Source organism: Camelina sativa, chromosome 7 (genome assembly GCF_030686135.1).
Source record: "Camelina sativa cultivar CO46 ecotype springtype chromosome 7, ASM3068613v1".
NCBI lineage: Eukaryota > Viridiplantae > Streptophyta > Magnoliopsida > Brassicales > Brassicaceae > Camelina > Camelina sativa.
The window spans coordinates 3789131-3802202 of NC_141886.1; the positions used below are offsets into that span (position 1 = coordinate 3789131).

The 13072-nt window shown below is 36.0% G+C and overlaps 2 protein-coding genes across 7 annotated transcripts; both read left to right on the forward strand.

The window, feature by feature from the left end:
* Positions 1 to 432: 432 nt before the first annotated feature.
* On the forward strand, positions 433 to 3965 carry LOC104700227 (uncharacterized). Of its 6 annotated transcripts, none has more exons than XM_087456735.1 (15): positions 433 to 550; positions 967 to 1075; positions 1194 to 1320; positions 1436 to 1518; positions 1669 to 1707; positions 1818 to 1910; positions 1987 to 2103; positions 2183 to 2278; positions 2372 to 2485; positions 2562 to 2615; positions 2688 to 2735; positions 2811 to 2961; positions 3049 to 3214; positions 3298 to 3367; positions 3471 to 3965. In XM_087456735.1, exons 3-15 carry the CDS (start codon positions 1239 to 1241, stop codon positions 3747 to 3749), a joined length of 1392 nt encoding a protein of 463 aa, XP_087312861.1. In that variant the 5' UTR covers positions 433 to 550; positions 967 to 1075; positions 1194 to 1238; the 3' UTR covers positions 3750 to 3965. The 6 variants fall into 6 exon arrangements, with proteins under 6 accessions (XP_087312861.1, XP_019082979.1, XP_087312863.1 ...); XM_019227434.2 differs by having other exon boundaries at positions 465 to 620; XM_087456736.1 differs by lacking the exon at positions 433 to 550 and adding an exon at positions 797 to 843.
* Positions 3966 to 4149: 184 nt separating this feature from the next.
* On the forward strand, positions 4150 to 5506 carry LOC104700229 (uclacyanin 1). Its single transcript, XM_010415713.3, has 3 exons — positions 4150 to 4507; positions 4597 to 4732; positions 4839 to 5506. The coding sequence occupies exons 1-3, from the start codon at positions 4342 to 4344 to the stop codon at positions 5320 to 5322; spliced, it is 786 nt and encodes a 261-aa protein (XP_010414015.1). The 5' UTR covers positions 4150 to 4341; the 3' UTR covers positions 5323 to 5506.
* Positions 5507 to 13072: the final 7566 nt, after the last annotated feature.

The following is a 13072-nucleotide window of genomic DNA, read 5'->3' on the forward strand; positions in this document are numbered from 1 at the left end:
ATAACTATATTATTTGTTAGTTTTTTTTGGCTACTCAGCTAATTCAGCGTTTAAGCCATTTGTACAATAACAATTAAGTACTCTATAACGCAACATAATCTAATTTGTCGACCAAAAGAAAACAGTGCTGGCATTGACTTTTTTTTTCTTTAAACGTCATGGTGTTTTTATTAACGTATATATAGTAGTATTTTTTTCACGTAGAAATTTTCAAATGAGATTTAAATAATTAAAAATGGAAAATTTCAGAAAACGTTCATTATTTCATATATAGAGAGCTACGGACTGTATCAATTAATTTGTAGATAATTTATTTTATAAACAAAATCTAATACTATAATTAGGAGATATTATTGCCTTGAGATAACGTAAATGACTTGCTTAAGTCAATAACTTGCATAAGCCGTTGACCAAAAGCCAAAACTTTGTTTTCTTTTAAAACAAACTTTTTGTTGCTATTAATCGCCACAACGTTTCGTTTCCTTTTCTCGGACCCTTTTTGCATCTTAAAATAGTTCTCTCGGAGTGGTATCAAATTTAAAGAAAAAAGGTGGACTTTATTTGATTGTTCCTTTTTCTGGGTTTTGCCCTTCGAAGTCTTCTTCCTTAATTCTTACAACGTATAATTTTGATCTGCTGTCCTGTCTCTTGAATTGTTCATAGAGGAAGAACTCAATGCAATTTACATTTTGGACGTTTTCGGGAGGGAAATTAAATGAGCTCTTTTCCTTTTTTTTATTCATTAGTTTTTTTTTTCCGCTAAAATACAAAAGAGAGGTTTTTAATTTCTCATATCTCCGATTTTAGTGAAGTCTCTCTTTCGGCCGCTTCAATTTTAATAAAGTCATCAACTTTTTTTTGTGATTCAGATTAAATCTTTGATGGGGTTTGCTAGATTTTTTGTTTTCTTCAGCAAAAACCGATTAGGATTAACAATATCTCGATGCGGTTGTTCATGTTGAGCAGTGTGTGCGACGCCGCCTCCTCCTTCAGTTTCAGAGTAGGAAGCAAAAGGGTTTTGAATTTCTCAATTCTTATGTTGAGAGCAGTGTGAAGCAATCGGCGAGAAAATAAGGTACCATTTGTCTTCTTCTTCGTTGGAAAAGGCTTTCACTTTCATGGTTGTTATACAGTAGTTTAGTTGAATTTTGTAAGAGTTCAGTTTTTTTTTTAAGCTATGTCATTGGTTTCAGAAACAAAACGAGACAGAGGAAGGTTTTTTTTTGTCTTTGGCATCTATGTTTGGGGGTGTCTTGTCTGTGCCTGTGAATAATCCTCACTTGCGCAAATCTGCTAGTAGACACATCGTCACTAATCTTGGTTCGAGCTATTTACTCTCTTTTTGGTTTGTTATCCTTTGGCTACCAGAAAAGAATCAAGTAATTTTGATTACCTTTTTTTTTTTTTCTGGATGGTTTGCTGTATTCTTCGACAGGAGATAATGACTTGAAGAATGCAAGTTTGTTTCTAAGTGCATTTGCGAAACTCCGAACTCCTGTCTTCCTTCAAAGTCTCAAAGTATTCTTCATTTTTTTTGCTCTGTGTTCCTAGACTTTTTCTTTAGAGTTTGATTTTGTAGCACGTTTGTTTAATAATACATGGAAGGAGCTCCCTTGCTTGGTTTCATAGTTTCTCGCTGACTTTAGATTCGCAATCTTGACTCTCCAGGTTGCTCTGTATATTGGTGGTCTTTATGTTTGTGGAAAGGTTGGATTTTGAATTCTTGTTCTTGCAAAAAATGACCTTAGCTTTTGATTTGAAGCCATCGTTTGAGTTTTCAGTTTTGGCAAATATACAATAATGTTAAAAACTTGCAGATTGGATGGGAATCTGTAATGAAAATGGGAATAGAATCGCGAGAACTCTTCTTCTATGAGACATTTCTGTATTATAACCCTCTCCTTCTCATTGTAAGTTCATTTTCCTCTCTAATTACTAAGGCAAAAAGATTTACGTGTGTCTCCTGATGTATGCTATTTTGTATAGACACTGATGGTCTGGCTCTGGGGTGTTAATTTGTGGGTCTTTTCTCGTTCTGGAGTCGATTATGCAGCAATCTTTTTCCTAGGACCAGATCATCTTAGTCACAGAGAGATATGGAAGGTATACAATTCTTAGTCATATCATTTGTACATATTTTTCTTTTCATCTGATTACATTTTATGTAACCGGTGTGTCACAGTGTGCCAGGTGGATGACAATAGCTACATTGACTAGCATGACTGCATATCTGTATCTATACTCACACGGAGACGTAAAGTTGGCTGCATCTCAACCAGTGTAATAGATGCATCTTCTCTTATCTTAAAGTTGTTTAAAAGAAATTTTGATTCTATTTGTTCATGGAACAACCTTTTTCGGATGTTTTCAGGTAGTTTTGTATTTCTCAGCTGTGATCATTTTGATAATCCCTTTCGATATCTTCTACATGTCGTCTCGCTACTACTTGCTTTGGACATTTTCGCGAATACTCTTCCCGGTGCAGGTAAAAAGTAGTGCTGTTGTTTCTGTTGAAGACTTCCTTACATCATCTAATTTTCATTTTGGTGTATCACGAACAGGCAGTGACTTTCTCGGACTTCTTCCTAGCTGATATCTTGACTTCTCTGTCAAAGGTAACACACTTGTTTATCCTTCCTCTATATATTGAATGGAATTGTTGGAATAACAACAAATTTCTTGTGCAGGTTTTATCGGACTTAGAACGTTCAGTATGTCGCATGGTCCATCGACAGGTCAGTGAGTTTCCCTCTTCCTTATGATTGCATTATCCATTCCATATTCAGTGAATCTGATATGTTTCATTGTAGGTTGCTACTATTGCATGGTTTGAAGCCGATTCGGTTTGTGGGAGTCATTCCACTGCAATTCCCTTGGTTCTCGTTCTACCTTATCTTTTCCGGCTGTTCCAATGCATTCGTCAGTACAGAGATAGCAAGGACATTGCAAACATCTACAATGGTAAGAATCTCAAATACGAGACTGGTTCTTTTGTGTTTGGCTTTTGCTAGACGTCTAATATCTCTCCCCTTTTGTTTCTTATTTCAGCTGGGAAATATCTAACGGCGGTGCCTGTCATCTTTCTCTCAGCCCTCAAGTATTTTATTGATCCGGATACATGGACTTACTCCATTCAGCCGGCATGGATCCTCTCTGGTCTAGCTAACACTTTCTTCTCCTTCTTTTGGGATATATTACGTGATTGGGATCTAAGGTACAATAATTTTAAAAACAGGTTTCTCCAATCTTGGAATGACTTGTCAGTTTTTAGATTTCTTATCACTTTCTTGCTTGTAGTGTCTTCACTCGGATTTTCAAATTCAGCAGACCAAATCTTTTCTCACATCTACTATATGGACGCCGTTGGGTACTATATAGTTTCTTGTTCTCATTAAATTTCCAACCACACTGCATCTTATATCTATAAGACTATAACTAGCTATCTCTCTGAATCATCTTGGGTTTTGCAGGTATATATATGGGTAATCGGAAGCAATCTGGTACTAAGGTGGACATGGACATACAAGTTATCGGCTCATCTCCGTAACAACTATATCACAGTCTTCATCATCACTGCTTTGGAGATTTACAGGCGGTTCCAGTGGGCGTTCTTCCGTATAGAAAATGTGTGGTACAAAATCAACAATCCTAAGCAGACTTCTCATCAGTCTAATCCTCTTTCACTCCAGAACGATATCAACAACGAACATGAGAAATTACTTGCTCATAGTCACAGCCCCGGTGTATAAAAATCTCAACGTTCTTGTTGTTTTTTTGTGCTAAGTTCTGAAAAGTTTTGAATAACAACAACACATACAGAGTACTCTGTTACTTATACTGTAACTTGTAACTTCCATTACAGAGAGAGAGACTACTACACTGGCTCCATAATGTACAGCAAGATGTGTAATTGTCTTTAGACTATTCTCTTGGATTAATATAAACCACACCTGTTTTAATACAAAGCGAGTTTCTTTAATGCTTTATAAGTTTATCTCTTTTGCTTTAGGTGCAACTAAACTGGTTTGGGACAAGTGTAGCACCATGAACATTGTCTGGTTTCTAGTGGATTAGGTAAACAAAAAAAAAACTTACTTGATCTATTATTAGTTCTCTACTTAACCCAACATAAATACTAACTCTCAACAGATACAAACACAAGTTTATTATTTACCAACTCTTATCAGAAAAAGAATCTTCTTAATCATTTATCTTTCTTTAACCACTATATATACACACATTTGACACCAAATGTGAAGCACCAAACATCATCATCTCTTAGTCTCTCTTTAAATTCTCTTGTTACCTTCCCCTCAAAGAAAGAAAAAAAAGAAGAAGAGAATGGCATCCAGAGATATGCTGATCATAATCTCGGTCCTCGCGACTACACTCATCGGTTTAACAGTAGCTACAGACCATACCATTGGTGGTCCTAGTGGCTGGACTGTAGGAACTAGTCTTAGAACTTGGGCTGCAGCACAAACATTTGCTGTCGGAGACAATCTTGGTAATTAATCATATATCTCTTATGTTAAACTTTTATTTCAACATCATCAACAACTAAAAGAAACAAATCTCTGTTTTTGCTTCAACCAGTTTTCTCCTACCCTGCTACGTTCCACGACGTTGTTGAAGTCACAAAACCCGAATTCGATAGCTGTCAATCGGTTAAACCGCTTATAACGTTCGCTAATGGAAACTCCATTGTTCCTCTCACCACCCCTGGAAAAAGGTTAATATACTCTACAAACATACAAATCAAGAAAATATGATTGTTTTATATGTTATAGCAATATTGTTATATACTTATAAGATAAACTCTGGATCAATTCGTCTAGGTACTTTATTTGTGGGATGCCGGGACATTGTAGCCAAGGGATGAAACTCGAAGTAAACGTTGTTCCAACCGCGAATGCAGCACCAACAGCACCGCTTCCAAACACTGTCCCATCTCTAAACGCGCCTTCACCTTCTTCTGTTCTACCTATCCAACCTCTGTTACCTCTTAACCCCGTCCCTGTTCTCTCTCCATCTTCTTCTACTCCACTTCCTGCCTCCTCTCTGCCTCTCATTCCGGCACTTTCCCCGGCACTATCTCCGGCAGCTGCAGCGGGGACTTCTCTGCCCTTGGTCCCAGGCTCACCAGGTAGCTCTAGCAGCAGTACAACCACCAAAACCGTCGGGACATTTCCTTCCAGTACTAGTGGCCCAACGGCTGATCTTGCCGGAGCAGGCACCTCTCCTGTTGACTCCTCCTCCGCTGCAAAAACACTTGTTTTGGGATTTGGAGTCATGGTCGCTATGATGCTTCATTTGTTCTAAGTGTTTCTTTTAAGTGGGGAGAGATTTGTTTGCTGAGGGAAATGTCGTTTGTGTTTACTTTCTTATGTTTCTTGTATATGAGACCGTCTGTTGTTGGTTTTTTGGGTGCTCTTTTATGTATTTTAGTATTTGCCTTGTATGTATATTATCCGTTTATTCTCAAATATTACATTGTTACCACTCATATAAGTACACTTTTAATGCCTTAAATGGCAAGAAAATTTGGAAATTATTCGTTTACTCCGATAAGTTAAAGTGAAATAGTAGTAGTGTTAGTTGTAGCGAATAAGAATTGAAACGATTTATCAAATATATATTAGGTGTTTCTTTTGTGCAAGGGTGTCCAATTAAAAATGCATAAAACGTTTTACAAAGATATGATACTGAATCATATACATTTTGAAAGAGAGTATAGGAGATAAAAAAGCTTAAGAGTATGCTTAGTTGTATATTAGTTAAAGTTTTCACGTTAACTAGATTTTGTTTTCAATTAATTGAAAATCTCATTCGAAAAAGATACAATGCTAACATTTTTTTCTAAAATAAATAATCGAAGGATTAGATAATTTCATCCTTAATAACTTTTTTTTTTTTGTTATTGAATGACTTCACTGAAGGTTCCAATATTTGAAAGAAAAACAATAATAAAAAATAAACCATAATCAACCTCCCCTCGGTAGAGGTGGTTTATTTCGGTTTACTTAATGGTCTAATTCCCGTTATCAAATAAAGAACGTATAAAGAACATAACCGGACCTGAGTTCATTGATATGAAACATTTGAATGGGGTTCCCATTTTCTAGGGGTTCCACTTTTTTTTTGGTGTGGTTATATATGTTATGTATGTATATTTAGTGTATATATATGTTTAAAAATATAAGTTTTTTGAGTAACTTTTGTAGAAAAAAATGTAAAAATTTACATATTTTTCCAATGTACTTAATTTGTTAGTTCTTTTTTAAAGATATTACACTACTATGTTTTTCAAATAAAAGTATTATTTAAATTGATTTTTCTTTTATTTTATAGTTAATAATATGATGAAAGTTATAGTGTTATTTTTCTGATAAAGAGATATCATTTAAATTTGCAGAAGAGACGAAGAAGAAGCAGAGTGTTTCACTGATTTGGCCTCCACTGAAACAGAGAACTTGTTCAGATTACCACCTCTCAATTTTGGATTCAACGAGCCTCGTAGTTCAGCTGATTCTAGTCAACAACAATCTAGCTCAAATCAGTTCAACATAGGCTCTTTCCGTTCCCATTATACAAAGGTAATAAATATCAAACATCCACATCCAATAAATCCTCTGAGTTTGAGATATATATATATAGTTGCAATTAATATAACAGTCTTAATATTATGATTTGTTTATAGTTACTATCTTCATCATCAAACCAAGAGGCTGATGTTAAGGTATAGAGAAGCACAACACACTGATTTACACTTGGAACGCGTCAAGCCAATGCTTTTCTATTTAATCTTATTAACAAAATTTATCTCTTACAATGATATAATTTTGTCTCGGTCCTTACTCAACCTATTCTACCCAATAGGATTGGTCCCGACTAAGAATGAATCTAAGCCTCTCTTTTTTATCTAAACACACACCTGTGTAGATCTAAGAGAATAAAACCTCTCTCTTTTCTATATAAACTCTCACAAGTGTAGATCTAAGAGAAAGAAAAACAATTCTCAGCGCACTTAATCACCTCCCTGATTAACGTCACAGAGAACTGGGAACACCCCTTCTAAGTCTTATTTTTGTGGCTTCGAAGTTTAAAAACGTATCAATATTCTAGAGTGCTCAAATTGGCTCGTGGCCTACTCCTAGAACATATATACACGACTTGAGAACCCCTAGAAGATGAATCTCCAATTATCAAGGGAGAAGGAAACTGTTTGCTCTCAAGCTTATCTTTTTCTTATTTGTTGTAGAGAATATTCTTCATATCTCCAAGGATAAGAAAAATGTTTGCTGCTCAAGCTTACCCTTTCCTTATTTGTTGTGGAGAATATTCTTCATATCTCCAAGAACAATCTCGTCTTTATCTTCAATGCCAAGTCATCAACTTTCCTCGACACATCATCACATCCACTCATGTCTTGCCATGTCAGCTCACACATCCATGTCAGCAACTCAGGCGTCTGTGATCTGATGCAGCTTCCTGATTAGCACAACACTCTATTCAGCTGATACATCTTCATATCATCAACAAAAAGTCGTAGCACCATTTCTACAAGATCCATTGATGATCGCTTAAAAACAAATGAGAGAGGTTGCAAAACAAAGATACCTATCGAAGAAGAATCTCCGCAGGTGAGTACTAGTAGCTAGCTATTTCGTATTGGTGCTTTGTGAGAGTTAGGGGGATTTCATATTGTGATTACTATGGTGATCAATGACTGCAGATTCGCGAAGGCACACAAATATGTAAGTAGATCAGAAGAAGCGTCGAAGAAGAAGCGACTTAAAGGCATATTTGTCAAAAAAAATCAAGAATTTGACTATGACCCTGCTGATGACCCTCTAGCTCAACAGTGAGGGCTTTAGATTTTTGTTGCTAATCCTCCCAAATTAGGACCAAATTATGTTTTTGTAACTCTCTCTCTCTCTCTCTCTCTCTCTAATAATCTAGTACTTTGGTAGTGAAGCCTTTGATCTCGGATGGGTTACCTTCAATGGCACGGAACATATAACTTTTATCATATCTCTCCACTTAAAATAGCTAAATTGGCGAAAATCCCCTCATTGTCTTCACTTGTTTACTCTTTTTACCACTGAGAATTATCCCTTCATTTATCATCCCTTTATTTTTTCCAATCTTACCCTAAACTTTCCATTAATTTGTTTTTTTTTGCATTTTCGTCAAATTAACAAAAATGGACACAAAAAACTCTCTAATGATCAATCCTCCTCCATCACCAGTCACCACCACAACTTCCCCCGCAAATGTAGTCTCCATACCACTTCAAGTCACTTCAAATTTAATTCATTGTAGGAAGTTGCGTCAATCAAAGTGGATGGCAAAGATATGTTTCCGGATCCGATGGATAATCGTATTGATGGCCGTGACTATTCAAAATCAAGGGTGAAATTTTCTCGCCACTCAACAAGTGTGTAGATTTGTGAAACGCTAAGCGTATAGAGTTTGCTTAGGTTGTTTTGGGAACTTACTTACAACTTGAACATTGATAAAGGATGTGTTCCTTCTCATGAATTTATTTATGTTCTGTAGCTTTGTTGTATTATGGAAAACATCAAGATTCTACCATAGACGAACTAGGTTTTGATTTGATTTATATATAATTTGTTCTACAATGAGTTGGTATTGTTGTGTTTTTATTATTTCTCATGGCACACTGATGATGGGTAGTTGTGAAAGTGTGAGAACTTATGATCTGAACAATGAAACAATGATTTCTTTAAAACCTCTTTTGATTAATAGAAAATCTGTTTACAAGTTTGTTCTAAACAATTTTTTAATCTCTCAAAACTTTCTTTAAAGAACCCTCACTCTCTCTCTAAGTTCTTAGCTCTTTTCTTTTCTTAAAGACTAAAACTTAGTAGCTAGATTAACTTTCTCTTGTTTGTGCTAAGAATTACAATCAGCCTTCACACCCTATTTATAGAACTAGGCCTATGCCACACAATGGCAAACTACTTATTCTAATCCTAATAGGAATTGGACAATTTCCTTTTTTCTTTATCAATTAGGAAATTTCCCTCTTTTTTCATGTTTACATTCCTATTGTAAACATGAAGCTCTTTGATCTTCTAGAAGCTTCTTGAGCCTTCTAATCCTGTGTAAATCTTCCAGCTTTATAATTGTCGACATAAATAACTTGATACTCTGTTCTTGTACTAGTTCTGAGTCCTTCTGAAGTAGTTCATCCTCTTGTTCAAATGTTGCATCTTCAATCTCCCCCTTTTTAACTTTGTGCTTCTTAAGCATAAGAATTTTGTTGTTGGTTTAGACTTAAAACATATAACTTTGAACCATAGTCAACCGTTCAAAACATAAACCAAAATGATCACCAAACCATAGTCAAACATTCAAACATAATGAACCAACATGATCGCTGAAAGTTGAAAGTTTTAATGAAAATACAAAACTCCCCCAGAATCTCAGACCAGCTTACAAAAACACAAAAAAACACTCCCCCAGAATCTCAGCCCAGCGCCTTCTCCCCTTGCTTGAGAAAAAAAAACATCTTAAATCATCTTGGATAGTGGATGATTCTGTATGAGCCTCTGTACTACTTCCGTAAGCCTTTGCAAAGCTTATGCTGTATCAACCAATGCTTCATACAAAATCTCAACATCCTCTTGACCAATGTGTGGCACACGAATGCTACCCAACTGAATAACCTCAGAAGTAGAAGAAACTCCCTCATCAGGTTGCCTGCTATCTGGAGATACTGGTGTTGACTCTTTACTTTTTGGAATCAGTTTATGCTTAACATCATAGATATGTCCTGTTCTATCATCCTTTGTATAAAACTCAACATACACATCTTCCTCTTCATCTGACCACTCAAGCGGACCTTCTTGAACTCTAAGACTTTCAAAAATTGTTCTCGGAAATACCACATAGCGAGTATGATCTTTCCAGCTGATGTTCATAATCTGATTATAAATCAACTGCCCAAAATCAAACCGGATGCCCTTGATAATCTTGTAAACTACCCCAGCTCGCTTAACCGAAAGATGATTCCTGTGTTTCGAGGGAACCCAATTGTATGCTGCCAACATTAAAAGAGCTGCACTCTCCTCAGGTAGATCCGCAACTTTTAAATTAGCCCAAGTTTACTTGTCTTCACCACTTAAAAACTCTGCAAGTTCATCCGTACTCAACTTATCTATTGCTGCATCAACTTTCTTCTCAGCTCTAGTCAAAGGTGCAATACTAAAAGCTTGATTAATTGCCTTAGGAGAAAATTCATACCAATGTCCCCTCACAAACACTTGAACACCATCCCTAGCCTTTCCATTTGGCAAATTTGCATAAAATTCACAAATAATCTCTTTGACTTACACCAAAGGATCATGAACTGTAGCTCCAAGTCCTAACGACACTATCATCTCAATGAATCCAAATTCATTCTTTTTAGACATATCCAATTGTCTCTCAGCCGTAAAATTCCTAGAAAAGAACTGAGAGTACCTTAATTTCGCTGCTTTGGAGACAAACACATCAGATTGAAACCCAGATTTAGCCCGAACATTTCTAGCACTTGGTTCTGCGGATCTTGGTCGTTTCGACTTGCAATCTGATTTCTTCTTGCTAGCGGATGCCACTTCTCTCTGTTTCTTGCTCCTCTGCTTCTCTGCATGTCTCTCAATCTGCTCTTGTACAGAGATTTCTTCAACCCCAATTTCTGTATCACACTCCGAAACAGGATCCTTTTTTTTTTTGCTTGCCAATAAACTCCACCTCGTCATCAATTGGATTTTCTCCTTCGAGATCATCTACCCCTTGATCTACTTGATTCTCCTCGGATTCACTTTGAGATGAATCATCATCGCTGTCGGATCCATATGGCACAATTCTTGGTTGAACTTCTTCAACATCACTTGAATCATCAACCAACTGAGGTCGATTAGTATTACCAACACTTCGAGACATCTCCTGATTTCTTCCTCTTCGCACCAAACCACTTCGAGTCGCACCCACCATTGTCGCTAGGGTTTTTTTTTTTTTTTTTTTCTCTTTCAAAAAAAACTTTTCGATTAGGACGAAGTTGTAGAGACTCTCGACTTTTCTTCCTTGTTTTAATGCCCAAATCTTAACAAAATATTTTATTTTTCAATTTTAGTAAAATTCAAAAATCATAATATTTTCTCATATCTCGAGCAAAACTTTCACAGTATCCCAGCCATCAATCCTCGGTTTTTTAATAAACCAAAACCAGAACCTTCATGTCTAAAATCAAACTGTACCAACATTAACAACCCTATCTTCTCCGGTACCAGCTATCGACCCATCTTGTGAATGATTCACATCTCACAAACACCAATTGAATTTCTCAAGGTAGAGAATCGATTAAAATCAAGAGCTTTTGTGAAAATATCAGCTAATTGTTCCTCAGTATCAACATGCTCAACCAAAACTTGTTTTCTTTCAACCAGTTCTCTGATAAAGTGATGTCTCACATCAATGTGCTTGGTTCTTGAATGTTGAACTGGATTCTTAGAGATATCAATTGCACTTTTGTTATCACAATATACTTGTAACTCCCCTGAATCCATACCATAATCTGCTGACATCTACTTCATCCACAATAACTGAGTACAACAACTCCCCATTGCTATATATTCTGATTCAGCTGTAGACAAGGACACTGAATTTTGTTTCTTACTCAACGAGGCTATTAAATTGTTGCCTAGAGAGAAACAACCCCCACTTGTACTCTTTCGATCTGTTACACTTTCTGCATAATCAGCATCACAATAACCAACCAACCCTTTGTTTGAACCTTTAGAGTACCAAATCCCAAAATCAACAGTTCCTTTTACATACTTGATAATTCGCTTGACTGCTTCAAGATGAGACTGTTTTGGTTTTGACTGATACCTTGCACATATACCCACACTAAAACTCAAATCTGGTCTACTAGCGGTAAGATATAGTAAACTCCTAATCATTCCTCTGTATTGCTTGACATCTACATCCTTACCATCAACATCTTTTGATAGTTTCAATGAAGTACTCATAGGTATCAAAGCTTCTTTGCACTTATCCATCTGAAACTTCTTAAGAAGTTGTCTAGCATAGGTACTTTGTGAAATAAAAATCCCTTGATCTGATTGAGTAATCTGCAACCCAAGAAAATATTTCAGCTCACCAACCAGACTCATCTCAAATTCTTGTGTCATATTCTTTACAAAGTGGTCTACCAACTTTTCTGAAGTAATCCCAAAAATAATATCATCAACATATATTTGAACCATCATGATATCATCTTCTTGCTCTAAGACAAACAGTGTCTTATCTACACTACCTCTGTCGTAGCCTTTTTCCATGAGAAACCTGGTTAGCCTTTCATACCAAGCTCTTAGAGCTTGCTTCAATCCATAAAGTGCTTTCTTTAATTTGTAAACATAATCAGGTCTAATTGGATCTTCAAAACCTTTGGGTTGTTCAACATATACCTCTTCTTGTAGAACCCCATTCAAAAAAGCACTCTTGACATCCATCTGGAAAACTTTGAAATTCATAATACAAGCCATTCCTAAAAACAATCTTATAGATTCAAGTCTTGCCACAAGAGCCACGTTTCTTCAAAATCCACTCCTTCAATCTGATTATACCTTTGTGCAACTAACCTTGCTTTATTTCGAACCACAACTCCACTCTCATCGATCTTGTTCTTGAAAATCCTTTTAGTTCCAATGATATTCACATCAGTTGGTCTATGAACCAGCTCCCAAACATCATTACGCTCAAACTGTTCTAGTTCTTCTTCCATAGCAATAATCCAAAAATCATCTTGAACTGCTTCAATATGATTCTTTGGTTTAATCATTAACACAAAACACTCATAGAAAAATGTTTCTAGAATTGTAAAGTGACTTGTCATCTTCTTAAAATCAATTTTAACCCCTCTAGTCTTCATCTTCTCGTTCAAATCTCCAATAACATCAGAGATTGAATGATTCTTATGTACTTGCTGGACTTTTTCCGGTTTTGGAACAAGTGCAGAACTATTTGATTCAGAATGATCATCATGCGTTTCACTAATACT

Bases quoted from the DNA above. Each gene is read 5' to 3' on its own strand.
- LOC104700229 (XM_010415713.3), top strand. From the start codon at position 4,342: ATGGCATCCAGAGATATGCTGATCATAATCTCGGTCCTCGCGACTACA. The intron at 4,508-4,596 runs GTAATTAATCAT...TGCTTCAACCAG, and splicing joins TGCTGTCGGAGACAATCTTG to TTTTCTCCTACCCTGCTACG. The intron at 4,733-4,838 runs GTTAATATACTC...CAATTCGTCTAG, and splicing joins CTCACCACCCCTGGAAAAAG to GTACTTTATTTGTGGGATGC.
- LOC104700227 (XM_087456735.1), top strand. From the start codon at position 1,239: ATGTTTGGGGGTGTCTTGTCTGTGCCTGTGAATAATCCTCACTTGCGC. The intron at 2,736-2,810 runs GTCAGTGAGTTT...GTTTCATTGTAG, and splicing joins GTCGCATGGTCCATCGACAG to GTTGCTACTATTGCATGGTT. The intron at 2,962-3,048 runs GTAAGAATCTCA...TTCTTATTTCAG, and splicing joins CATTGCAAACATCTACAATG to CTGGGAAATATCTAACGGCG.